At 40.4% G+C, this 25,067-nt stretch overlaps 2 protein-coding genes across 5 annotated transcripts in view; one reads left to right on the top strand and one right to left on the bottom strand.

Moving 5' to 3' along the window:
• Window positions 1-15,380, top strand: part of LOC129769819 (uncharacterized) — a 266,536-nt gene extending 251,156 nt beyond the window's left edge. For all 4 annotated transcript variants that reach the window (XM_055772299.1, XM_055772298.1, XM_055772300.1 and 1 more), the window contains 6 exons: window positions 4,477-5,758; window positions 5,820-6,169; window positions 13,450-14,296; window positions 14,357-14,519; window positions 14,577-14,781; window positions 14,860-15,380. In XM_055772299.1, coding sequence (XP_055628274.1) covers window positions 4,477-5,758; window positions 5,820-6,169; window positions 13,450-14,296; window positions 14,357-14,519; window positions 14,577-14,781; window positions 14,860-15,041 — 3,029 coding nt within the window. In that variant the 3' untranslated portion in view covers window positions 15,042-15,380. The remainder of the gene's footprint in view (window positions 1-4,476; window positions 5,759-5,819; window positions 6,170-13,449; window positions 14,297-14,356; window positions 14,520-14,576; window positions 14,782-14,859) is intronic.
• On the bottom strand, window positions 2,798-4,425 carry LOC129769825 (uncharacterized). Its single transcript, XM_055772308.1, has 2 exons — window positions 4,290-4,425; window positions 2,798-4,219 (listed from the first exon to the last, which is right to left on the bottom strand). The coding sequence occupies exons 1-2, from the start codon at window positions 4,316-4,318 to the stop codon at window positions 2,956-2,958; spliced, it is 1,293 nt and encodes a 430-aa protein (XP_055628283.1). The 5' UTR covers window positions 4,319-4,425; the 3' UTR covers window positions 2,798-2,955.
• Window positions 15,381-25,067: the final 9,687 nt, after the last annotated feature.

Genomic DNA, 25,067 nt, shown 5'->3' with positions numbered 1-25,067 from the left:
ACTGTCAACATAATTCTATGTAGTTGTGTACTTCTCATGGTTACATATGATTCGTATGGTCACACTTTCACACATAGCCACATAAATGTATGGGAAATCAGAAGCACTCATCTTATCACTTAAATCTTATACATTATAATCTGGGAATGATAAAACATTGAGAACTTTGTACCGCTAAAGGGTATTCGTGTGCCAAATTACAATCAGGCTTACGATCGTTAGAAAAAACAAAAGGAGATATGGTCGGTGTTCAGTCAGACCGGACTAAGTAACAATATAAGAAAAAAATGAGTTAATGGTAGCAAACAACCAAGAATTGGATAACCTACATTCTACTTTTATCAGATCAAACTTATGTTGCAAACAGCCAGGTTTATGGCATAAATTTATTTTGACTGATCAGCAAAAACTGATAACTGTGTGCAGTCAGAGTGGACCAAGTGCATGCGACTATAGCGACTAGGGAGAAGGCACGTTTTTCAGAAAATGTAAGCAATTTTAAATGAAATGTTGGTTTTCTCCGCATCAGTAGATTTTTCCCTTTGTCCTTCAATGAAAAAAAATTCTACTGAATAAGTGATATGATTTCATCATCAAGATTAGGGATTGCTAACCGGTTTTACCGTTATCGGTTTTACCGGTAATAGCGGGTTATTTTCCATTACCGAATTACCGGCAATTTTACAATCAATAAACGGTAATTTCGGTAATTTTGATTTATGCACCATAGATAATATTTGCCTTTATGCCGCTTTGAAATATTGCTCGAGAATACTCGAAAACATGAGACTTAAAACTTTGTATGTTCTTTAGATCTAGAAACTGCAGATAGATGTGTAAAAATTAAACTCTTAGGTATGATTCTTGATTTGAAACTCACTTTTGTCGAGCACTACAACGCGATGATCAAAAAGGCAAATTGTATGCCCGGATTCATAAAAAGATTTTCTTAAAAAACTTCTTCTTTCTTAAAAGACTTCGGAGATCCATACACAATCAAGGCTTTGTATGTAACCTATGTTAGATCGATTTTAGAATACTGTAGTGTTGTATGGGCACTCTTTCAAGAACTGCACTCCAATCGAATAGTATCCGTTCAGAAACAATTTGTGTTATTTGCTCTGAGGAAGTTAGGTTCGACAACATTTCCACTTCCTCCATATGAAGCTCGTTGCATGTTGATAAGTATTGAAACGCTTGAAGAACGGAGAGAGATTGCTGAAATTTCATGTTTAAATAACTTGGTCTCGCAACGGATTAATTCAGGAAACTTACTCCAAAAACTAAATTTTTATGCGCCGTCACGAACCTTGCGTTCACGAAATTTATTCAAACCAATTCCATTGAAAACTTTATACGCTATGAATGGACCACTCAATAGAATGATGAAAAAATACAACAAGTACAGTAATGTAATTGATGGGACGATGTCGAAAAGTTTACTAAAAAAAAATCTATCACTGAGAGGACATCCATCGTAAAATACACTGCATTTGTTATATAGAACTAATTTTAATGATTGCTTCTTATTTAGTTTTTTTATGAATTATTATGTAAATATTTGTAGTCTACTATCGTTTGACGAAATGGATAAATAAATTTGTTCCCGTATATGAATAATCATTCTTCTCGTGGCTGCATTGATCAAGCAGGCATTTGAAATTGTTTCTGACTTGCCCAAATTTGACGATGATGATATTGATTCAGTAGCTGGACAACAGGAGGAAAAAAATTCCACTTGACGATGCAAAACCTGCAGAACTGTTTAGCATCAAGGAGCATCAAACATGAACGACGATTGCAACAATCAAGGGTATCAACGTCCAGCCCAAACTCGACGTCTATGAACGGATTGATGAAAACCTTTGGACAAGAGTTTTCGTACAGAGGGCATCAGAGGCAAGTACATGACAATGGTATTCGATACTTTTCTACTCAACATAATTGGACTATGAACGGGCGTTTTTCTCTTCTGGAAACTTTGTTAATGAGATCCAATCTAGTATAGAAGACAACAACATTAACATTCTCTGTGTTCTTAAGTATTTTTTTTATTTCTTTATTTAAGAGATTTTCGGCCGAAGGTTGGTTCATCTCTGAACTCGTTATTACTTTAACCAGAAAAAACTTGCAAAATGTTTTTTTTTGTAAATTAATCATTATGAATAAAAGACGTTTCTTCAAGAAAATGGTTTATTTTAAAGTATGTTTTTACCGGTAATTTACCGGTTTTACCGGTAATGGAATTGTCATTACCGAATAACCGGTTATTGAAATTTTGGCACGGTAGTTCAATCCCTAATCAAAATGTTCAGTCGTAGTTGAACGAGTCTCAAAAAAATATATTTTGAGTCACAGTCAGTCAGTCAGAGTGGCCCAAGTACACATAGCCAGTCGTATAATCCAGTTGATTGACCTTAAAGAGGGTTTGTTTTGTGATAATAACATTATACGACCTTGCTAGTAGTAACTAAGAGCTGTAGAAACACAATTAGAGAGAATGATTGGAAGCTACTTGAGCTACACAGCTTCAAACATTGAGTTCTATTAACTCGAAATCATATTGATGTCACTTAGTCTGGTTTGACTGAACACCGACCAGTTGATGATTGCATTATTCGTTCGTATGAGTGTATTATTTCGGGAAAAAAAACCTTCTTAGGGCTATGCAAAGATTTGATTTTTTGTCACCACTTATAATCTTCTGAACAACTCAAATGGCTTTCGTTATATCGCTGAACGAAGAATATTTCTGATTAGGTGATATGTAACAAAATATTCGAAAATATAAATCATATATATTTTACCTTTCATATATTTCACCCAATAGCGTAAAAACGCTATACTGAAAAAGGGCATTTACACATTTACTTCAATTGTTGTTATCTATTCCTGCTCTAACATAATATCCGATCGAACAACGAACAATAATCATACGTTCATCGCAATCAATTACTACATATTTGAATCGAAGACATCTTTATACAATTTCATCTCCTTCTCAATTGATGCAGCCTTCCGCATCTCATTCAAAAACATATTTTTGGAATCAATCACTATATAAAACAACCGAGAAAACTCATGTTCGAATTGGGCGTGCTCGCTCGCCAATTCTCTTAATTCATCCAGGCCACTCTCCATCTCCTTCACCGCTTTTTCCAATTCCTTGACATCATCCGCCGTAATACGGTTATCATCTTTCAGCTGACCGTTGATTTCATCTATCATTCTCTCCTGCCGCTTTACCTCCCGGTCCAAGTCTACCCAATCTCCGTGCCAAGATTCATTGAAGCGATTGATTCTCTGTGAAAGTTCCACTCGCGATCGATTCTGCGATTCCCCGACCGTTCGGATTCTCTTCACGAGGTCAGCGAAAATCGGTTCATCCTCTGCAAGCGCCGTTGTGCAGCAAATCTCCTCCACCGGCATCGCAGGACAGTCCTCGTCTCTGTCCAGCAGAGTGATAAACTTCCGACCAATGTCGGCGAGGGCTTTCCTCAGCCAGTTGCAGTACCAAGCGTTGTCAGCAAGGGCCAACCCCTCCAAGCTGACAAAGTGATCAAAATTATCCACATCCAGTTTCACCAACTGATTACGGCCCAGTCGAAGCTCCGTCAGTTGCAGCATGGTCCAATTCTTCACGTTCAACTTGGTCAGGTGGTTGGACTCCAGCGAGAACATCTCGAGCGCTGGTAGCTCGATGTTTGATGAGGTAGTAATCTGCTCGATTTTATTCCCTGCCAGCGAAAGCTTCTTCAATTGCTGCATCCCAACGAAGTTATCCATTTCCAGAAACTCCAACTGATTACCGTCCAACCAAAGTTCCTCAAGGTTCGTCAAATGTTTCAACTCCCGAATGCTCCTGAGCTGATTGTTTTTCAAATTCAAATACTGCATTTGATACTTTTCTGTGCCCTCCATGAACACCTCTTGAATGTGGTTTCCTTCAGCGGTCAGATGTGCCAAGGTGTGCTTCACCCAGAGTGACCTTATTCCAAGTCGACCGAGAGTAAGCTTCCTCACCCTTCCGAGCGGGAAGTCCTTGCCGAAGCTGCTCATGTTCCCGCCCCGTATGTGAAGCGTATGTTTATCGTCAAGATTCGGGAACTGGGGCACTGTGGAATCCACAAATCCGACATCCTGGATGATGCAGATCTTTGATCTCGGAATGCTGCATTGGATCGATGAAACATGTTCCGCTGACGAGAGTCGAAAGACTCTTTAAACGATGAAAAAAAAATGATTCTCTCTTATAAATTTAGTATCAAAATTTTCAGGGAATTACTCACAGCACACAGAGCCACAAATGAAGCAACATTTTCGTTCAAACTTTCACAATCTAATGACATCCTAGTCCGATAATGGGGGTATATAACATTGTATGCTAGACACACTTACTAGCTGATAATCCCCACGACCTTTACTCACGATCGATGTGTGATAATTATTGATTTATTTTCTTTTTTCCCGTTCCAGACGATTCCGATCACGTGTATGAATCGCTAGATTCCCATGGACAACAACACCAACAGCAGCAACAGTCTTCGACTGGATCTGGCAGAGGCACTTCAAGCCGGAGAGTTCCTCCACCGCCACCGCCTTCGGTGGTCCCGGGAGAACTTTCATCCCCAAGCACTGCGCGCACCAACCCTAAGGCCGCGGCCGACGAAAACATTCCCCCCCACGACGAAGAATTCGACTCGTTCGACAGTGATAACGAGAGCGACGAGGATCTGCATCGGAAGAACGACAGCGGAGTGGACATCAGCAATGCCAAGCTGCCCGATCCGCCGCCCACCAGTGGTCAGGTGTACGCTCTCATGCAGAAGATCAAAAGCCTCGGAACGCTGTCCAAATCGGAGATCGCCAAAGGCTTACACAAACTTTCCAAGAAAAAATCGTCGCCAAAGATCACCGCCAACGGCGAAGGGCGGCACGACACCGGCCCCGCCGGAAGCCCGGACGACTCGCCCAACTACGAAAACACCCCGCTGCCCCGTGTACCCAAGACGAAATCGAAGTCCTTCAAGTTGCCCCTGCAGCTCGGGGGTGCAAAAGCATCGGAAGAATACGAAAACACCGAATTCCACACCCCCGTCACGCCGAATTCATCCTCACCCAACGGGTCGGGACTCGCGTCCAGTCCCGTCTCCGAGCAGGCCGACAAATCCATCTTAGCCAGCATTAGCAACAGCGACTCGAGCAATGTTTCAACGATCCGCAAAAAGTCGAAAAGCGGTAAATCGCTTCGCTCAAAACTGCGCAAAAGCCTTCAGTCCGATTCCAGTCTCAATATTGGCGCTTCATTCAACGGGTCGCGTAGTACCTTCTATGTGGTGGACACCCTCGATGTGGACTCGGGTATCTTCAACGGAAGCGAGCCGAACACTTCCACTTCCAACCTGAACGTCGCATCGGTGGAAAAAGAAACGTCCGTGGACGCGACACTGAAGACGGCCCAGCAAGACACCACACCAGAAGCCGATCGCCGGAAGTCTGCCCTTGGTAGTCCTGCCTGTAGACCCACCAACCCTCCTCCACCACCACCGGCAGGGGGAGGCGCTGCTAGCGGGGACAAAAAATATCTGAAAGGTCGCAAACTTGGAGCAACTTCGTGGTACGCGGAGTGTGGCGTCTTCAAGTCCGAAAGTCTCAAACAAGCCTCGCTCGAGAATGAACTGAAAAGCAAGGAGCGCAGCACGACGTCGTGGTACGCCGAGGTGGGTCTGTACCAGACGAGTGGTGTCTCGGTAGCGAGGTAAGGTCTCTGTAAAGCTGGTTAGAGCTACACATCATCAACATCATTCTTCTCGTTTCAGCTCCAGTGAAAGCTCGGGCGTTTCTACCGGTGGAGAGGGTGGTCCAGGTGACGACCATTCGCACAGCATGTTTGTGAATGAGCCGCTGTATCAGATTTACAACGCCGCCAAGTTGGAGTCGCTGACGCGGGATATCGACGCGGAAATAACTGGTGGCGATACCGAACTGTACGACGATGGGTACGAGAAGATCTCCGGTCAGAACAAGAGCTGCGATGGTGGCAGCCTGGTGGATGAGGAAATCGGTAGGAAGTTACGACCGACTGCGTTCGAACTGATCGAACCCAATCTGGGGAAGTTGCGGACGCTTTGGTGCGAGATTCCGGAGGTGATCCATTCGGAGATTTCGCGTGAGTATATTCTAGTGTTTGTTTTGTATTGCGTCGTCTTGTACCTACATAGAATAATTTGATGCTTTCGATGTCTACGTATTATTCAATTGTAGCGTTGCCTGAACGGTCTTGGCTTTCTTTCATACAACTAAAACTCGACCAATCGTTTTAGCGTGCAACTCTCGACTCTTTTATTTTTCCGAAATTAATTCTACAAACTAATTCTTCTACCTTCGAATTTCTGGGGAGGCGCTTGGAGTTGCCCCGCTATATCTGCCGATAAATAATTACGCGCCGAGTAATCAAAAAAATGTCCCGTGTGTGTTGAACTGCCACGAACCGAGTGGAAACTTGAGATTTGTTTCACTCGCACAAAAATAACAAAATTGATGTACGGAAAAAAATGTAGACTCGGTAACAACATAATGTAATTAGAGAAGTGTTCGATTTTCGACAAGGGTGATGCACTTTTGGATCTTGACGACAAAGCGCAAGTGTGCTTCAATGAAATATGAAAAAATGGAGCGAAGCATTCTCCAAGCGTCTCTACATACATATATGGAGGAATTAGGGTCGCTTCATCCCCCCTTACTTACAGAGCTTGTAATAATCTTGAAGAGGTTATTGCAAGCAGATTATACAATAATGTAATAATTAGATAAATGTATTTGATTTTTGATTTTTTTCTTTTCAGTCATAGGAACTTAAATGATTTTTTTTTCGGTTGTAATTAAAATAAAACATACTCCCTCAACTCTGTAATTCCCCAATTCTAAATGGAAACAAAAATGGTCATATCTCCTTAAAGCTTCCCCGAAAGTCTTATCGATCATTGTTGATGAGCTTGTACAGCTTCATTTAAAAATTTCTTGGTGCAATATGTTTATTTTCATCATTCTTGCTGAATATATCTCCCTCTCATTAATTCTTTAATCTTTAATCTTTCATATTCTTTTAATCTTTAATCTTTCATCTTCTTCAATATTTAGTTTTCTTCATTTCAATCTTTATTGTTGGAGGTAAATTCATCTCCCATGATTCTTCTTCGCTTTTATAGCGCTACTTTGTTTACATTTTTATTCTCGATAATCCCACATTTCAGTTACTCATGAACTGTTAAGTAAGTATTGGGGCATACATGTCCTTACAGGAATTCATTCCTGGTTTTCCAGCCCTTCGGTACATTCAAAAGCTATTATTGCGATTGATGGACACATTTTTGTTATAAATTGGCTGTAGACAAATATGCCTCAACATTTTACATTTTGTTAAAATCCCACTTCAAAGTGTGTATGTAAAGTTTAGAATCACACCTATTCATTTCCCCATTTTTCCCTGTCCATACAATTAAAGTACGGGAGATATGATTGTGTCTTTCTAAACAGAATAAGCAGTCTTCCCAGAATTGACGGAATATTGTTAAATAATAATTATGCCTTCTTTGATTCATATTTTGATGCCGGGTTCAAATTTCTCTGCTAAATTAATTCAGTCTGTGTATTACATTCTTGAAGCATTAGAAGAATTAGATCGTACAACTTTCTTCTAGGTGCATAGTTTCCTTTCACACACATTTTATCGCTCTTATTCTAAAAATCTCCTAATTTATTTAAAAATTGATTATACTTCCAACAGTTGATTTGAATTGATTAGGAAAAAGCTTTTTCTTTTCACTTTTTTAAAATTTGGTTGTTTTGAGAGGAAAAAAAATAATTGGTCCTTTTCACTTTCTCACTGCTGTCCTAATTTGTTACAATGAAATAGTTTGCAGTCGCCAACAATTGTTTTTTCGTTTATAGTAGTCTAGCTTTTATATAAATTTTTCATATATTACATCTGTTTTTTTTACACTTTGAACCAACGATTTGCAAGGTTTAAATCGGTCTCACATTATTTGTTTTACATAATTTACGAGAATTCTTTATCTGGTTTCCACACATGGTTGCTATTCTATTTATTTTAGTGTTGGATTTTCAGTACATAATAAAAGATCATGGAACGCGGAATCCGATTTAGATACTTCATGTTAACTTTGAATATTTTCCAAATATGACAATCGTCTAAATATTGACACAAAAATAACTGCCTCGCTTCTAATACGATTATTTCCCTTGATGAATTAATTGGCTTTTAATTTTATTTTGATAATTTTTTTAACTTTAATGCTTTATGGGAAAGTTGATGGAATATCATATAGCTCCTATGTCTAGTATTACCGAAATTAGTGCTCCTCTAGATTGTCACCTTGTTAGATCCGTATCGCAGTGAGATTACTGTCTGTCCGACTCACATTTGCTCCTCCGAGAACTGACGTTTGTTCCTGTCTTCCTCCTTTGACCAACGGATAGTTTACCACATTTGATCCGATGTAGATAGACATCTCGGGACCACAGTCCAGCGAAAACATGAATCGTGAATCAAACTTCTCAGCAGACAACGATGGCTCAACCAAATGAACTTCTCCAACCGACTCCGTGCGGGAATCATTTTTCTTCAACATGCTTTTCACTTTGCTGTATATGCTCGACAGCATATCCTTATTGTTCGATCGATCAGAAACAATCGTTTCATTACAGGAATTTTCTTCTTTGGAGATCACTACCACAGGGGGATGGTTTTACTTGGCTCAACTATACTGATAACTTCCCACATTTTTTTTTCACTACGATATGTTCATTTTCGAACGTCACTTCTTGTACCGCATTATGCTGATTCATATTTTTTTCGATTTTTTTCTTTCACTACAATATCTCTGTCCACGCACATTTTCTCAACTAGGGATTCTGTTCGATTCCCAGATTACCGCATTATGCTGATTCATATTTTTTCGATTTTCTTCTTCTTTCACTACAATCTCTGTCCACGCACATTTTCTCAACTAGGAATTCTGTTCGATTCCCAGATTACCTTCAAGGAAATCAACACTTTGTAAACACCACGATGGGTGGGCTGCTGTCCCCACTTGGACAGCATCCCACCGCTGTCACCACTTGTAGCGTTGCCTGAACGGTCTTGGCTTTCTTTCATACAACTAAAACTCGACCAATCGTTTTAGCGTGCAACTCTCGACTCTTTTATTTTTCCGAAATTAATTCTACAAACTAAATCTTCTACCTTCGAATTTCTGGGGAGGCGCTTGAAGTTGCCCCGCTATATCTGCCGATAAATAATTACGCGCCGAGTAATCAAAAAAATGTCCCGTGTGTGTTGAACTGCCACGAACCGAGTGGAAACTTGAGATTTGTTTCACTCGCACAAAAATAACAAAATTGATGTACGGAAAAAAAATGGTGTGTTCGATTTTCGACAAGGGTGATGCACTTTTGGATCTTGACGACAAAGCGCAAGTGTGCTTCAATGAAATATGAAAAAATGGAGTGAAGTATTCTCCAAGCGTCTCTACATACGTATATGGAGGAATTAGGGTCGCTTCACAATTCTACGGATGTTAAGAATTTAATAAAATTAAAATCTTAACTTAACTTATATCAAACACCGATGGTAATTATGTTCAACGTTATTTTCATCTGAAGATTATTAGCATTGAATACCACTTCCAAAATGATGATTTCTCGATTAAAAAAATAGGCTTCGCTTGAGAACATTCTCATGCTAGGGACATCAACTCCCAGTGTAATATCCGATAGAATAAAGATAACCAACGCGTGAATTATATCAAAATTTATTCTATTCACACATAATAATGAGTCTTCGATTCGACACACACTCTCTACGATTACGATTACATCGTTATGTCAAAATGTTTTATGATCATCATGAAGCGAATGTAAGTATGCAACGTTTGAAAGATAAACACTGTTAATTTTATTTTTTTTTTTTTTTAATTTTTAACGCGGGACACCCAAAAAAATGTATAGGGTTGGGGAAAAAGAAATGTCATATTTCTGATCGAAATTTGACGCTTTATTTAACATACTTAAAATAATCCAATTTAAGTCAAATATGCGCCGTTTTGTTCGCAAACTTGTTGTCATTCAGAAGGCAACTTCATTATCCCCCTCTTATAACCCCCCCCCCCCCCCTCCTTATTTGCAAAAAACTCAGACAGCCAGTTTTTGCAAGTCTCTTTTGAGGCCAACTTTGTATCACCAAGAGCGTTTTGCATGGACCGGAAGAGATGATAATCACTTGGAGCCAGGTCCGGACTATACGGTAGGTGCAATAGGACATCCCATCCGAGCTCCCGTAGCTTCTGGCGGGGCATCAAAGATGTGTGAGGCCGAGCATTGTCCTGGTGGAAAACAACACCAATCAATCGCCTGCTTCAAACGGTCAAGCTACTCACAGTAGAGAACCGAGTTGAGGGTCTGGCTATAGTTGAGCAGCTCATAGTGGATGATTCCCTTCCAATCCCACCAAACACACAGCAAAACCTTCCTGGCCGTCAATCCGGGCTTGGCGATGGTTTGGGCCGGCTCACCGCGTTTCGACCACGACTTTTTTCGCTTTAGGTTGTCGTACGTGATCCACTTTTCATCACCAGTCACCATCTTCTTCAAAAATGGGTCGAGTTCGTTCGGTTTCAGCAGGGCATCGCAGGCGTTGATTCGGTCTAAAAGATTTTTTTGCGTCAACTCGTGTGGCACCCATACATCCAGCTTTTTTTTGGAATCCAATCTTCTGCAAATGGTTCCAAACAGTTCTATGGTCTATACCCAGTTCCTGGTCAATCGAGCGAGTGCTCACATGCCGGTCTACTTGGATGATTTCAACGATTTTATCGGTTTCCACGACGATTGGTCTACCAGTACGGGGTGTATCATCGACAGCCACTACACCAGAACGAAATCGATCAAACCAACGCTATACTGTGCGAATCGTTACAGTGTTGCCATATATTGACAATATACGACATTTATTTTTCCCCAACCCAATAGAAGCCTGAGTCAAATCAATCTATGACTATAAAAATATATTATAGATAAAAAAGCGTTATTTCCTTCGTTACTACGTTGTCCGGAACATTGTTTGTAATAACTTTATAGCCCTGTAAGATCGAGACTACTCAAGCTTTCATAATCTAATTTACGTGGGTATACCCTTTCGATCTACTAAATCAGCAGCCATTTAAATTCATTTATTGGATTTTCACATAACCAAACAAAATACTCGATATTATGACATCCTGGACCACAATTACACAAATTGTTAGTAGTGAGACCTACACGATAAAAACATGAATTGAGCACAAATTGGTTGGACAACATACAATATCATATAAAAGTAATGCCTATTATCGGTAAATGGAGAATAATTCATTTTACGCATCAACTCACATTATGAGCTAACGCCCGAATTTAGGCAAAAAGATTGCTCGTCGCGTCGGGGAGGAAGCGAGTGGACAGTGCAATCGAAAGAAAACATACCCAATTGAATGGCCAAATTGTTAATTTTTTTTTACTATATTCACTGTTCATGTTTCAAGCAAAAAAAAATCTAGACAAAAGAAAAAGATTTTTTCTTCGCAGTTTTATAGCTACCCACACTTCGGATTCCCACTAAAACACTGATTATTTTGCTCCCGCTCCTGTGATAAAAAAATCCAATATTTTCGAGACAGGAAAATATTATGGTTTCATACTTAACAAATTTACACATACAGTGGTAGAGATTCGTTTAGCCGCACCCTATTTTTCCTCGATATCTTTAAAAATAAGTCAATTCTTTGAACAGTTTTGTTTATAAATGACTATTATTGTTTATTTTCATCGAATACATTCTAAAAAAAAGTATAAATTCACTTTTTGTTTTCTAAGTAATTCAAATATGTGGAGTCAGGGTGGACATTCGTTTAGCCGCATCCTAAAATTTCAATAAAATAAAATTTGTGCGGCAAATTTCGAGTTCAATCAGTAGCTAATATTTAGTATGTCCACCTCCATTTCGGATCACTTTGAAAACTCGATTTGGCATCGAGTCAGACAGCTTTTAAAGTGTTGCCATATTGATTATAGCCCCACATTCCTGAATTTCTGCCTTGAGACTGGAAATGTTGTCAAATTGTCATCCGTTTGCATAGACCATCTCGGCCAAGATTCTCCATAGGTTCTCTATGGGATTGCAATCGACTGCCAGCAGGTCATTCAAGAAGCGAAATGTCCTTCTCGCCAAACCAGGCCTTCGATTGTTTGGAAACGTGGATCTATGCATAATCATGCTGAAAAACGACATCCTCGGTAGCGTTATTCTCAATATGGCCAATCAAAACGTCCTCCTGTCATTGAAGATACTTTTCGGAGTTCATTCGGGTGAAAATGAAACAAATGGGAAGCTTGAAACAAATGGGAAGATTGAAACAAATGAGATGGTTCTGCTTATGGGTGGCGGTCAGTTTCGGATTCCCTTGAAGTTTCTTCCACATGATGTTTGGTGACTCATTCAAGATGCGCAATATGTCTCTTCGTTACTGGAACAACCGATTCTGCCTTAATGTATGAGCAGGACATCGATTCCTGGTTGCTTCGTGTCTTATTCGACCATTAAGACCTAAAGTAACTTTGGTGTTCCCATTTGTTGGTCGTTATAGCCCATATTTCTGGCACTATTTAAAGAAATTTCGTACCACTTTCTCAGATCGACCAATATTTGTTACGATCGAGCGATTAGAAAACTTTTGTTCACTGAATATCTTTATTATTTTCCGCCCTTCTTCCGTCAATAGAATACCTTTCGCCATTCCTTTAAATTCTACGTAAATCATTAATCTGACCAACTTCCTACGTTGCACATCTGATATTTATCTTGTAAATTGAACATTTCCAAGAATTTTTTCAAAAAACACAGATAAAGACTTGGTGATTATGCGAAAACTCGATTTTTATACCCTGCGGCTAATCGTATGTCTCGGGAAAAAACGACGTTTGAATGTTTATATCCACCGATGCCGCCTTGTGTGTGTGTGATTGTGACGCATGTCCTTTCCATAAAATTGTATCCCGATAAAAAGAACATTCCTAGTTGCTTTGTAATTGTTTCAAGTTTTTTTTCAAGTGCGGCTAAACGAATGTCTATCACTGTATATTGTTTAGTGGGTGACAAAAACCTGTGGTGAATACGTTATCTGTTCAAAATCTGTATTTATAAATGTATCAGCTACTAACAAAAACAGCTGAAATGCTTTGTTTTGAAATGAATGGCCGCTAATGACCAATTCTGAAAATTAAAATTTTTAGGTTATGAGCCCAGAATATTCCCTTCTATTTATAATTTATTGGTCCTCGAACCATTTCCAGTTTCATATTATCTAACTCAAGTCTCTGTTTATTTCAACCCCACAGTAACCCTCACCTCAACCGAGAAGCGTCTCCAGGAAGCCAAGTTTGAGATACTCACCTCGGAAGCGTCCTACCTCAAATCGCTGAACCTGCTCCGGTCGCACTTCATCAACCACCCCGCCTTCCGGGACGTGAAGGTTCTCACCTCATCCGAACGGAAGACGCTCTTCTCGAACATAATCCCCGTGCAGGAATGCTCCGATCGGTTGCTGTGTGATCTCGAAAACTGCTGGCAGGACAATATCATGCTGCTGGGTCTAAGCCATAGCATCTGCAAGCACGCCGAGCGGCACTTCCACGTGTACGTCAAGTACTGTGAGCACCAGGCGAAAATCGATCGGATGCTGAAGAATTTGAAAGCTACCCGGAGTGAGTTCAGCAAAACCCTGGCGGAGCTGGAATCAGATCCGGTTTGCTGTGGGCTGAGTCTTTTCTCCTTCCTAATGCTGCCAATGCAGCGAATAACCCGAATGAGACTGCTACTGGATGCCGTCCTGCAGCGACTGAAACCCAACGACGATGAGTTCGAAAGTTGGGAGCGCACTTTCGTGCTGATCAACCGCATCCTCACCCAGTGCAATGATGCCGCCCATCGGAGCGAGCAGATGTACGAGATGGAAACGATTTCACGTCAAATAGAATTTCCCACCCACATTCGGCCACTTGCCATCGTCCCGTGTGGAATCGGTCCGCCGGGGAGCGTAATGCGGAAGCTGGAAAAACGTAGCGAGATGGCACACATCCTCTGGAGGGGGGACGATGCCAAGCTAACGTTCGGGAAAAAGTTCACCAAAAGTAATGTTTATGCGTTCCTTTTTACCGACCTATTGGTACTAACCAAGAAAAAGAGGTGAGTTATTGCGACTTTCAGTCACAATTCAATGGTTACGAATAATTTTCATTCCTCTAGCGACGATACTTACCTCGTCACCGATTACTGCCCACGTGCACTCCTGACGGTCAGCTCTGGCGATATCGTTCCTCAGCTACCAGTCAAAGAGATGCAAGCGATTGGCAAAAACCTCATCATTATGACCCTGTTGGAGAATCATGAGGGAAAGACGGTGGAAATGGTTAGTGACTGTTGAAATTATTGCCCTTCCAGAAACTAAAACTTATTTTGGTTTCAGATTCTGAGCTGTCCATCGGAAACGGAACGCGAGCGTTGGCTGAAGGCCACCGAGCCGCTATCGTCGGAGAATCCGGACGAGAAAATCTACGAACAGTGGGACTGCCCACAGGTGATCGCGGTCCATCCCTACCATGCGCTGCAGCCCGACGAACTGGGACTGGATATAAAGGATGTTGTGAATGTTCATCGCAAGATGGCTGACGGTAAAAAATCTTCGGTTAAAAAACCCACTTATCATTCCGAACTTACGAACATTTTTTTTTTGCACCCACTTGATGTAGGATGGTACGAGGGTGAAAGAATTCGCGACGGTGCAGTCGGTTGGTTCCCGAGCAATTACACCAAGGAGATCTTCTCGGCGCACGTTCGGGCGAAACACATCAAGCAGCGCCACATGCTGCTGTCCTACACGTCCAAATACATCGATACGACGACTCGGACGTTGCAGCATTCGAAGAAATAGATGAATCAGTGATTGTTTATTTTCCTGCGCGTATATACATATACAGAAAAATCGAACAACAAACAGCCAACAGTTTGTTAGTGTGTTAAGGCATATGAGACACGTTGCAATTATTAGTTTTGTAATCTTGTAATAATTATCTAGATTTGCGATGTAAATAGAGAGATTGTAAACAGTTCGGTCAATGTCCGCACAGCGGTACACAGTGTGAGTTATGAGCAAAGAGATAGTTGCTATTCAAAGTACAGATCATACATATGTTAGGAATGTGGCAAATGTTACTCTAGAGAAAATCCTTATGAGGAAGTGATGTACAGTAGAACTCCGATTATCCGCGAATACCCAGTATTCTTCCTTTGTGAACCCAAGGCTCTTGGATAAGAGCTAGATCCACAGCGTCTTTTGAAAACCTCCTGGATAACACGCTCGACGCTGCTTTAGCGTGATGGAGGTTTATTTGCAGAACTTTAGTGTTCCGCATTGGGTTGCATTTTCCGATCTGGCGGTTCGTTTGGGAGGAATCCCCTCTGTTTTATGGAAATTATGGTCAGGCTTTTTGCTTGTTCCAGTGTCCATGTTCATTTTGGATCTGGAGTGATGAGGTGTTTGAAGAAACTCACCTTTTTCACTTGACGTAGTTGAAGTTCCTACCCTTTTCACGCTAGTCGTTGAGTTTGTACCGCTTGGGCCAGTAACATTCAGATTGTCAAGTTTCTTGTTTTTCGAAGAATCTTCACGAGAAAACTTTAATTTACCAGAAACCCTTCTGATGACTTTTTTAATAATTTTGTGGCTCCACAATTATGGAGTCAATGGTTTCTGAAGCCTTCAGACTACCTGGGTTTTTGAAGCTTTGTGTTTACTCGTTTCTTGGACCCAAATCTCCTTTGACTACAATACAGTTTTTCTGAGTTGAGGTTCGGCGCTGCTTTGGATTTATTTTCCTCAGCTTAGTTTCGCCAAATCGGAAGTTTATTTTGAAGATTTTGCTAGCGAGTTGACGCATGGAAGCTTCGCCGACTGTTAGCGTCCAGTCCGCGTGGATTTCATTGGGATTGGATTTAGTATACGCCATTTATCGGTGGAAAGATAATCATTTTGACTCTCTATGAGGCTTTTCAGTCTCTCGTCGCTGAATGTTGCGCTTTGTGGGAAAAAGGCATGAAGAATTTCTGGACGCGGGATATTTTTTGCGTCTAGACTCTAGAGCAACCTGTTTTGTATCTTCTTCTAGGATTATCCTGGGAACCACTTTCTTCAACCGTTCCGAAGTTTGATGATCTTTACAAAAAGGGTTAGGTAACCTGACTTATGCGAGCAGTTGAAAAACTTGGGTTTCACCGGTTCGTTTTTTTGTTGCTCTATTGCAGTGAGTAGAGGATGTAATCTAACTGAGCCGTAGTTAGGTCCGAGCTGGGATAGTCCTCCGGGAGTATTCCAACTTTGAACTGCTCTAAGGCTTCCCTGAAGGAGATTCCAGATTCAACAGCTGTTTTTGTAGTGTTGATGTTTTGAAGAGTGTCATGAGCATCTTTTTTGCCCATTTTGCCCCACTCTTTTGCGGGAGCAGAGGTTTTGTTTCGATTTTTTGGGAATCGGTTTTGAACGGAGCTACTAGGTAGCTCCGGGGGCGTTTTGTTGGCCCAGAGATATGCCGACTCAGTGCTTGCAGCCGAGCTTCTTTTGCAGGGATCCCAGCTGCGATCAAGTTTATCAGCTTCCTTCTCTGACCCTTTGGTGAGGTTCTTTTTCCACGAAGAGTGGACCTCGACTGAATCTACCACTTTTGATTCAATTTTCATAGTGACGTTACATTCGTCACTGTCATCCTCTAGCGACTCACAGCAAGTCGGAGTGTTGAGGATGGAAGAGGAGTAGGACTGGACAACCGCAGGTGCGTCGCTCAGTATTTCATCCTCTTCTACACTCATAGAGTCGATCTCTAGGGTGTTTTTTCCGACAGAGAGAGGCTGTCGCAACCCGAGATTTTTTTTATTGTTGTCATTTGGATTATTCATTGAAGTCCCACGAGACTCACGGTAAAGAAGGTCCGCTGCATCAGTGACCGGCTCAATGCAGTAAGGACAGACGATACTGTGGAGGGTGCCCTGGTGCCCCACAGGCTCCGTTAACGGCAGGGTTTAAACTCCCCTACCATTCATCCCTCGGTACGGGTCGCGTCACACCTTGACTTAGAGGTTTATCCATTACTTTCTTTCCATAATAACCATGGATAACAGCTATTACAACCATCCTCCTTTTCTGGGGCTTTGGACCTACTGCTCTGGTTTCTCTATAATTTCAGGTTCTTATTCGGACATGCTATTATTGAGAACCATCATTCGCAGGCGGAGTTATTATTACAGAAATAATTGAACTATCCATGTATAGAGTAGTGCGGGGCAAAGGTACCTAACTGTTGTCGTCCAATAACTCTTGAAACCTGACATAGTAAACGCGATTTCAATGCGGCGAAACTGTGTATGGAGTGTTTTGCCGCGAGTGAACGCAAGTGGACGATTTTCATAAATATCTTCACAATCGAACTCATTGAACGAAAATAAAGACTGAGTTGTTAAATTATTATTTTCGTTTGTTCGATGAGTTATATTACTTTATTCTAATTTACATAATGCATATAATGAAAACGTTACGTTAAGGGCTTTCCATTTAGCATGTTCACAGATAACAACGATCTCAGAATTCAACTGTTTACAAAATGAAGACATGTTATCATATCTGACATCCTTGTGCTGAATTTATTTTTTTTTTTTCAATTCATTTATTTGTAAGGCTCAATCGCATAAGCTTTGCGGAGCCGCTAATTCAAGGTTTGTTTATACAAAGTTTCAACTAATTGCTATGTTTAGTAGGATTGGACCGAATACTCGCGGTTTACTCGAGGTTAAAAGGGCAACATTTTTGTGGGACGGGTCAGGTTAGGGATATGGATATGAGGTATCATTGTCTCAACCGAGAGTTACCGCACGCACTGTAGCATTGTGCATAATGACCAGGGATAGCATCTGGTGTTCGACTATCTGTCGAGGGTGGGCGACGGTGAGATGGGGAGACAAGACAAACAAACTAATAACGAAAAAGAAAAACACAACAGCATTAAATACTTATACTAGACCGTTTCACAAACATATAGATCAACTGCATATAGCAGATGTCGCGAGTTCCCAACACGTTTCTAACAGGAACATAGGGTTGTCTTCCTTGGACCTCAAGGTCATTCAAAAGGTACTCTCTGGCTGCGTAATTATCCGTACATTGCCAAACTGCGTGATCGATGTCATCGTAACCGTTTCCACACCGACAGACGTTGCTTTGAACAAGATTTATTCTGTGGAGATGCACATCTAGCGAGTAGTGGTTGGACATAAGTCTACTCATTACACGAATGAAGTCACGACTTACGTCCAAAACTTTGAACCACGCTCTCGAAGAAACCTTTGGAATAATTGAATATAACCACCGCCCAAGACTTCCAGTGTCCCAATCGGTTTGCCAACTCAAGAGGGAACTCTGACGCAGTAATTGGAAAAATTCATCGTATGAAATCTGTCTATCAAACAATTCGCCTTACTGGGCACCCACCTTTGCGAGAGTGTCCACTTTCTCATTGCCAGGAATTGAGCAATGAGAGGGGACCCAAACAAAGGTTAACTTATAAGATCTTTCGATCAGTGCACTCATCTGCTGTCTCACTTTTGTGAGGAAATAAGCGAACTGAGACTATCCGAGAAAATGAAGTAATGGTCTGCAGGCTTGTTGGAGATCATCCCCAATGCGAAGTCGATTGCTGCCAGCTCAGCAACATAAACGGAACAAGGTTCCTGCAGTTTACGGAAGGCGCTCGAATTTTCATTGAAAACACCGAAGCTAGTGGATCCATTGAGGCGAGACCCATCTTTTGAAGTATCTTTTCATGCAATTGACTTTTGAGTACTTTCGGTTAAAAATACGGGGAATGTAAGTTGATCGAAGCTGATCTGAGATTCCAAGTATTGCTTGTTTCATCGACAGATCGTATTCAATTGAGGAACTGCTGATGGTGAAGTGAGCACGGTCTGGAGTAAACGATGGAAGACAAATATCTGATGAAATATAGTGATGATAAATTCTCATAAACCGAGATTGTATATTTAGATGAAGAATTTTCTCAAAGTTTTCAATCGCAAGTGTGTTCGTGACACCGCATTTCACAAGTATTCAGAGAGAAAGTTCCCAGAATCGGTTCTGTAGAGGAGTTACTCCTGCCAGAACCTCGAGACTCATGTTATGCGTTGAGTGCATACAGCCGAGAGCTATACGCAGACAATGATATTGAATTCGTTCCAATTTTAGAAGGTGACTTTTAGCTGCTGAGAGAAAGCAGAAAGAGCCATACTCCAGAATAGATAGAATAGTTGTTTTATAAAGCGTTATGAGATCTCCCGGATGAGCTCCCCACCACGTGCCGCAAATCGAGCGGAGAAAGTTGACTCTTTTTTGACATTTTTGCTTCAAATACGTAATGTGGGTATTCCAAGTGCATTTTGAATCAAACCAGACACCAAGGTACTTGAAGGTCAATGATTGGGTAATGTTTCTGCCCAAAAGCATAAGTTGCAATTGGGCTGGGGACCGCTTTCGAGTAAACACTACCAGTTCTGTTTTCTGCAGCGAGAATTCTATCCCTAAGTTCCTTGCCCAAGAAGACAAATTATCTAGGGAATTTTGCAATGGTCTTTGCAAGTTTTCGGCATGGGGACCTCTGACGGAAACCACACCATCATCTGCAAGTTGTCTTAGCGTGCATTGTTCTGCCAAACAACTGTCAATATCTTTCACATAAAAATTATAAAGAAGGGGGCTGAGACATGAGCCTTGGGGTAGACCCATATAACTATTTCTGGAAGTTGTCAGCTGTCCGAGGGTGAAGTTCATTTGCTTTTCTGACAACAAATTGTACAAGAAGTTATTCAAAATTCCAGGAAGTCCACATCTGTTCAGATTGTCTGACAGAATTTCTATGGAAACTGAATCAAAAACTCCCTTAATATCCAAGAATACTGAAGCCAGTTGCTCCTTCTGCGCAAAGGCCAGACGCAAATTTTCTACGAGAAGATCGAGGAGCAGCGTTTTTATTTCTCTCTTCTCTGGGTAATGACGTAAAATCCTTGCTGCAACCAGGAACTGGCTGAGAAGGAGCCTTCGGATTCGTTTTTTTGCTACTATTACCCTTGGAATTAGACAATCTTCCGAGGGTCATTTTAGCCGAAGCCGAAGTGCAGCCGAAGTATGACCCTCATCAGAATCAGAATCCGATTCTTGAGATGACAAAACCGAAAATTGGTTTTCATTTTGAGCGGTTTTTAGCATTTAGTGTCTTCCAAATTTCCGATCAATCAGTGATCAGGAACGGGGTCAAATTTCAATTAATGTGGGACAACCCTACAAACACTCAAACATACATACAAACAGGGCAAGTTGAACGGAACCATAGAAAAATAATTGTTTATTTGGGAACTGCGACCATCTTGGATTTGGATTTTTCATGATCTACTGTGTTCCACCAATCGAGCACTTTCATTTGATACCCATATTAATGGGGCTTTGAAGAAAAAAATATGGCTCCATTTTGTGGATTTGCATTTTTCATAAATAACTGTGTTCTACTAATCAAGCCCTTTAGTTTGATATCCATATTGATGGGGTTCTGAGAAGAATTAAAGGTGTCTTCCAAATTTCAGATCAATCAGTCAACATGAAAGGGGTCAATTTTCTATTACTCATAGTTTTGGAGATATAAATTATCAAAGATTTCTCTTACTTAAATCGATACGCCCTTTCCAAAAGTTACACTTGAGTAAAAAAAAATCCCAAATGCTCGAAACTCAATATTTCCTCCAACCCAAATGGAATACAAACTTTCGTTCGAACCAAAAATACAAGTTCTTAAAATCTACATTTTTAGTTCGATTTCATTTGGAATTGCACTCACCGGACAGTTTCTGCGCTGACAGGTCTTTCAATGATGCCGGCTACTTTGATAGTCAATTTAGGAATGTTTGTTTTAGGGTTCTTTCCAGGTGTATGGCACGATTATCGCTATCTCACTCTACCTACCGTCATCGCATATTTCACTATCCCTCTGCTGTAATAGTTCATCATCGACATCACGATATGGCAGATGGCGGTAAATTGGTAATTCGCGATGGTGTCGACGTCTGGTGGCGACTTCAAATTATGGCCATAATTTGTGTTCCAAACTCGTTATTGTAATCTCTATCAGATCAGAAGATACGAAGCCGGTTTTCCAATTTTAAAATTTGAATGAAAATTTTCACATCATGTTATTTAATTACTTGAAACGCGTATTTCTGACTTTCATTCAATTATATGGCTATACAATTCCAAAATTGTTGCTGAATTTTTTCATTATAATATAAAATTGTCTTCATAAACAATTTTCGTATGAAATTTTTTCAACACCTGCAAACAAAAATGTTTTTAATTCAAATAGAACACTAATTTGATATGGAAAAGCTAATTCTCATTCATAATTTTAATTTTGAAAACGTTCATTCCGACTGAAAATCAGCTATTCGTTGACGCTCCCCTAAACTAGTAAACGAAGTACAATGCCGCCAACGCGGATCGCTGTTTTGAAGAAAACAAATACTTTTGACGTTTGAGATGTTGGCATCGAAAACATGGCGGGTGTCATTCAGCTGGTTCTTTCGCAATGTTCACACAATTACTCATTCATCATCAGAAGATAGGATCCGTTTGCGTCCTCTACCCGCAAGTTTTTCCACGGCTCCTTCGTGTTTCCACTTGTTTATGATTTTCTTTACTGTAGGGTGGGTTCTTCCGCCAGCAACTGCTATTTCCCGCAATGTTTTTCCCCGACAAGTCTTACTAATTATCATTGTACGTATAAAAATATATTTTTCTTTCCTCTTATTTGCCATTTTGATAAAAAAATTCAAACATCAACAAAAACACAAACCAACATTGCCCAAGCAGTGGTGTTGACGTCACACACTGACGAACTGACGAAAAATCTTAGAAAAGATCTTAGTAAAAAGGATAATTTGTTTGGAGAAATTTTGGGTGTACACTCAATTTAGCGAGGCTTAGAATAGAGATTGTTTCCAATTTTTTGGAATAAATAATTAGCAAAAAACTTTTCTCGAAATTTTCTTGCGCGCATAGTCAGTTAAATGTGTGTGTTTTTACTATGCATCAAAAGAAGAAATGTATTCAAAATATTGTGTACTAAATAAATGGAGAGTATCGTCAAGTAGCATGTGTATACTCAATTTTGCGATTGACTGTATGTGGGCGTTGTCATGATGGATAGCAACACCTTTTCTGTTGATAAATTCGAGTCGTTTTTGCTTAATAGCTTCGTGTCTATTCAGTAATGATCAGCAGAGCTCCAAATTAATTTCTAGGCCACGTGGTAACGGTTCATAATGGACGGAAGGTATTGAATTAGAGAGACTTTAAACTCTGAGAGTTCATTCGTCTCTAATGGACGACTTCCTTGAAATTCCATCATACACACAGTTTGTTTGGCATCAACCCAGGCTTTTGGTGGTGGTTTTCAGCATTTATGATTTGGTTTTGGTTTACATTAACTATTTTTTTCATATTTTTTTGTTTGTTTTTTGTGCTTTAGCACTTGAAGTTTATACAAATTAAAGCTACTCATGACTATTATTATTCATACTTATAACTTTTCGGCGAGTTCCACTTCTACTGGGGGAGGGTGCACCCGTGGCCGAGTGGTTAGCTTCCCACATTATTATGCCGGGTTCGGATTCGATTCCCGTTCTGACCGGAGGATTTTTTGTCAAAGAAATTTCTTTCGACTTGCACTGTGGTCACGCGTATTCTAGAGCTTGCCACTCAGAATGCATTCAAGGCGTGTTATTTGGCTTAAGAAATCTCAACTAAGTATTAATGAATGACGCTAGTTAATGCATACGTTGAGACGGCAAAAGTTCCACAGGGAACGTTAACGCCATTCAAGAAGAAGAGGAAGGGGATATCACCGCAATCTCACGTAGTGCATCTTGCATTGATATCAAATAACAAAGATATCAAAACATTTCTGAAGCAGCTTGTTCGTCAATTCACGCAGAGTTATACTGAGATTGCAATATCATCCGCAAAAATGAAATAATTACAACCAGCAGGAAGGTGCGGAAGGTGGGGGTAAGACGGACACGTTCAGAAGAACTTCAATTGTATTATTGGAAACTCATGTTTTCCAAAACTTAGAAGCAGCTTCTTACATTTCAATATAGAGTAATGCGGGGCAAAGGTGCACACCTAACTGTTGTCGTCCAATAACTCTTGAAATAAAAGCAAATAAAATTTCGATTGCTTACCAAATTGTAACTGTATATTGGGTTGGGGCAAAAGAAATGTCGTATATTGTCAATATATGGCAACACTTAAACATATCTTGTGTTGTACTTATCGCATCGGGTCATACTATACGGCTATTCAAAGACGACAATCTGTGTTACAAGTGTCGTTGCCTGAAGTTGCCTTCTAAATGGCAACAATTTTGCGAACAAAACGACGCATATTTCGATCAGAAATACGACATTTCTTTTTCTCCAACCCTATATATAACCTTCGAAACGTAGTACAAGCATTTCTCGATTGTGTTTGTAATTGGACAAATACCTATTTTAATACAAAAAACGGTACGGGGCAAAAGTGCGCACTTATTGAATTCAACTTCTGAGATAACTTATACCATTAATGAATGCTTTATCATCAGAAGTGGGAGAAGCATCATTAGGCACCGTCCAGTAGGCAGGAGCGGGGGGGGGGTTGTTCTATGTTTTTTTATGGGTAGAGAAGAGTGGGTGTTATGGTCGAACAGGAGAGGAGACTGAGAACATAAGGTATCTGAAAATGTCCATCATTATTAACAAACTAGCTCACCCGGCAAACTTCGTACCACCCACCACCCATATTGATATAAATCATTTCGAAAACTCAAGTTCCCACAAGAATTATTTTTATGTACTTAATCTATACTCGCAAATGCATGGTGAAAATAAAAACATTTTTCATTTTGAATTATTTTTAAGAAATTGTTTATTTTTATTCCTCATCTTGGATTTCGGTTCAGAGGATTCCGACGCTTTGCCTTGGAGTACTGTTGCTTCGTTGTGCTGTTGTGGGGTTCGAAGAGACAGACGATGGTTCCTGATGAAGCTAGAATCCGAATCTCTTCCTGCCAGTTTTGTAAATTGGTTGAATTCGTGCTGGAGGTTGTTGGCTTCTGCAAAAACAAACGCCAGACGACGTAAATCTTTGAGAGTCACACCATAGAAAGCTTTGCCCTGTGCCCTGTAGGGTCCGCCAGATCCTCAGACTGCTCACTTGTGAATACCTATCTGATCCGCCCTTGGTACTCGCTGACACATCTTAGATTCAACTCATAAATCACTTTCTGATATGAGCCTCTTCCTCAGAGCTGATTAAAAAATACCGAGGTCTGCCGCAATCCGACGCTTCGAGAAACTCCCCCCACCCCCCACAAAGCCTCTGTCAGGCCATTTGCGCATTTCTAGAGTGGATTTCTTCAAATCAGTATTCTTCTTGTGTGTCAGGTTGAAAATTTGGTGAAAACATTTTATAAATTTCTTTCAGGGCAAAACGCTAGTGCGTACTTTTAACCCACAACCACTGCGCACCTTTGCCCCCACAAGCAATTTTTGAACTAATCGAATTTTTAAAAAAAGCTCTTGAACTTTTTCACAAAAACGAATACGCATTACCATCTACTATAGAATGAAGGTTTCCGTGACAGTGTAGTTTCGAATTTTCCAGTTATTTGAGGTAAGTAAATCGTCTTCTCCAAAAATGAAAAAATTAGATCAAAACATCGCGAAACTCTTTTTACTTCATAACTTTTTGTCACTTTCATGAAATGTATCTTGTTTATATGTGTGAGCTGCTGATGTAATAATGTGTCAAACAAATAAACTGTCGCGAAATTTT

This window comes from Toxorhynchites rutilus, chromosome 2, assembly GCF_029784135.1.
Source record: "Toxorhynchites rutilus septentrionalis strain SRP chromosome 2, ASM2978413v1, whole genome shotgun sequence".
NCBI classification, from domain to species: Eukaryota; Metazoa; Arthropoda; class Insecta; order Diptera; family Culicidae; genus Toxorhynchites; species Toxorhynchites rutilus.
The sequence above is the reverse complement of the archived record's forward strand: the minus strand, read 5'-3'. Positions and strand labels throughout refer to the sequence as shown.

Coding starts and splice junctions, on each gene's coding strand:
- LOC129769825 (XM_055772308.1), bottom strand. CDS start 4,318: ATGTTGCTTCATTTGTGGCTCTGTGTGCT. Junction 4,220..4,289: donor CATTTGTGGCTCTGTGTGCT/GTGAGTAATTCC, acceptor CATCGTTTAAAG/AGTCTTTCGACTCTCGTCAG.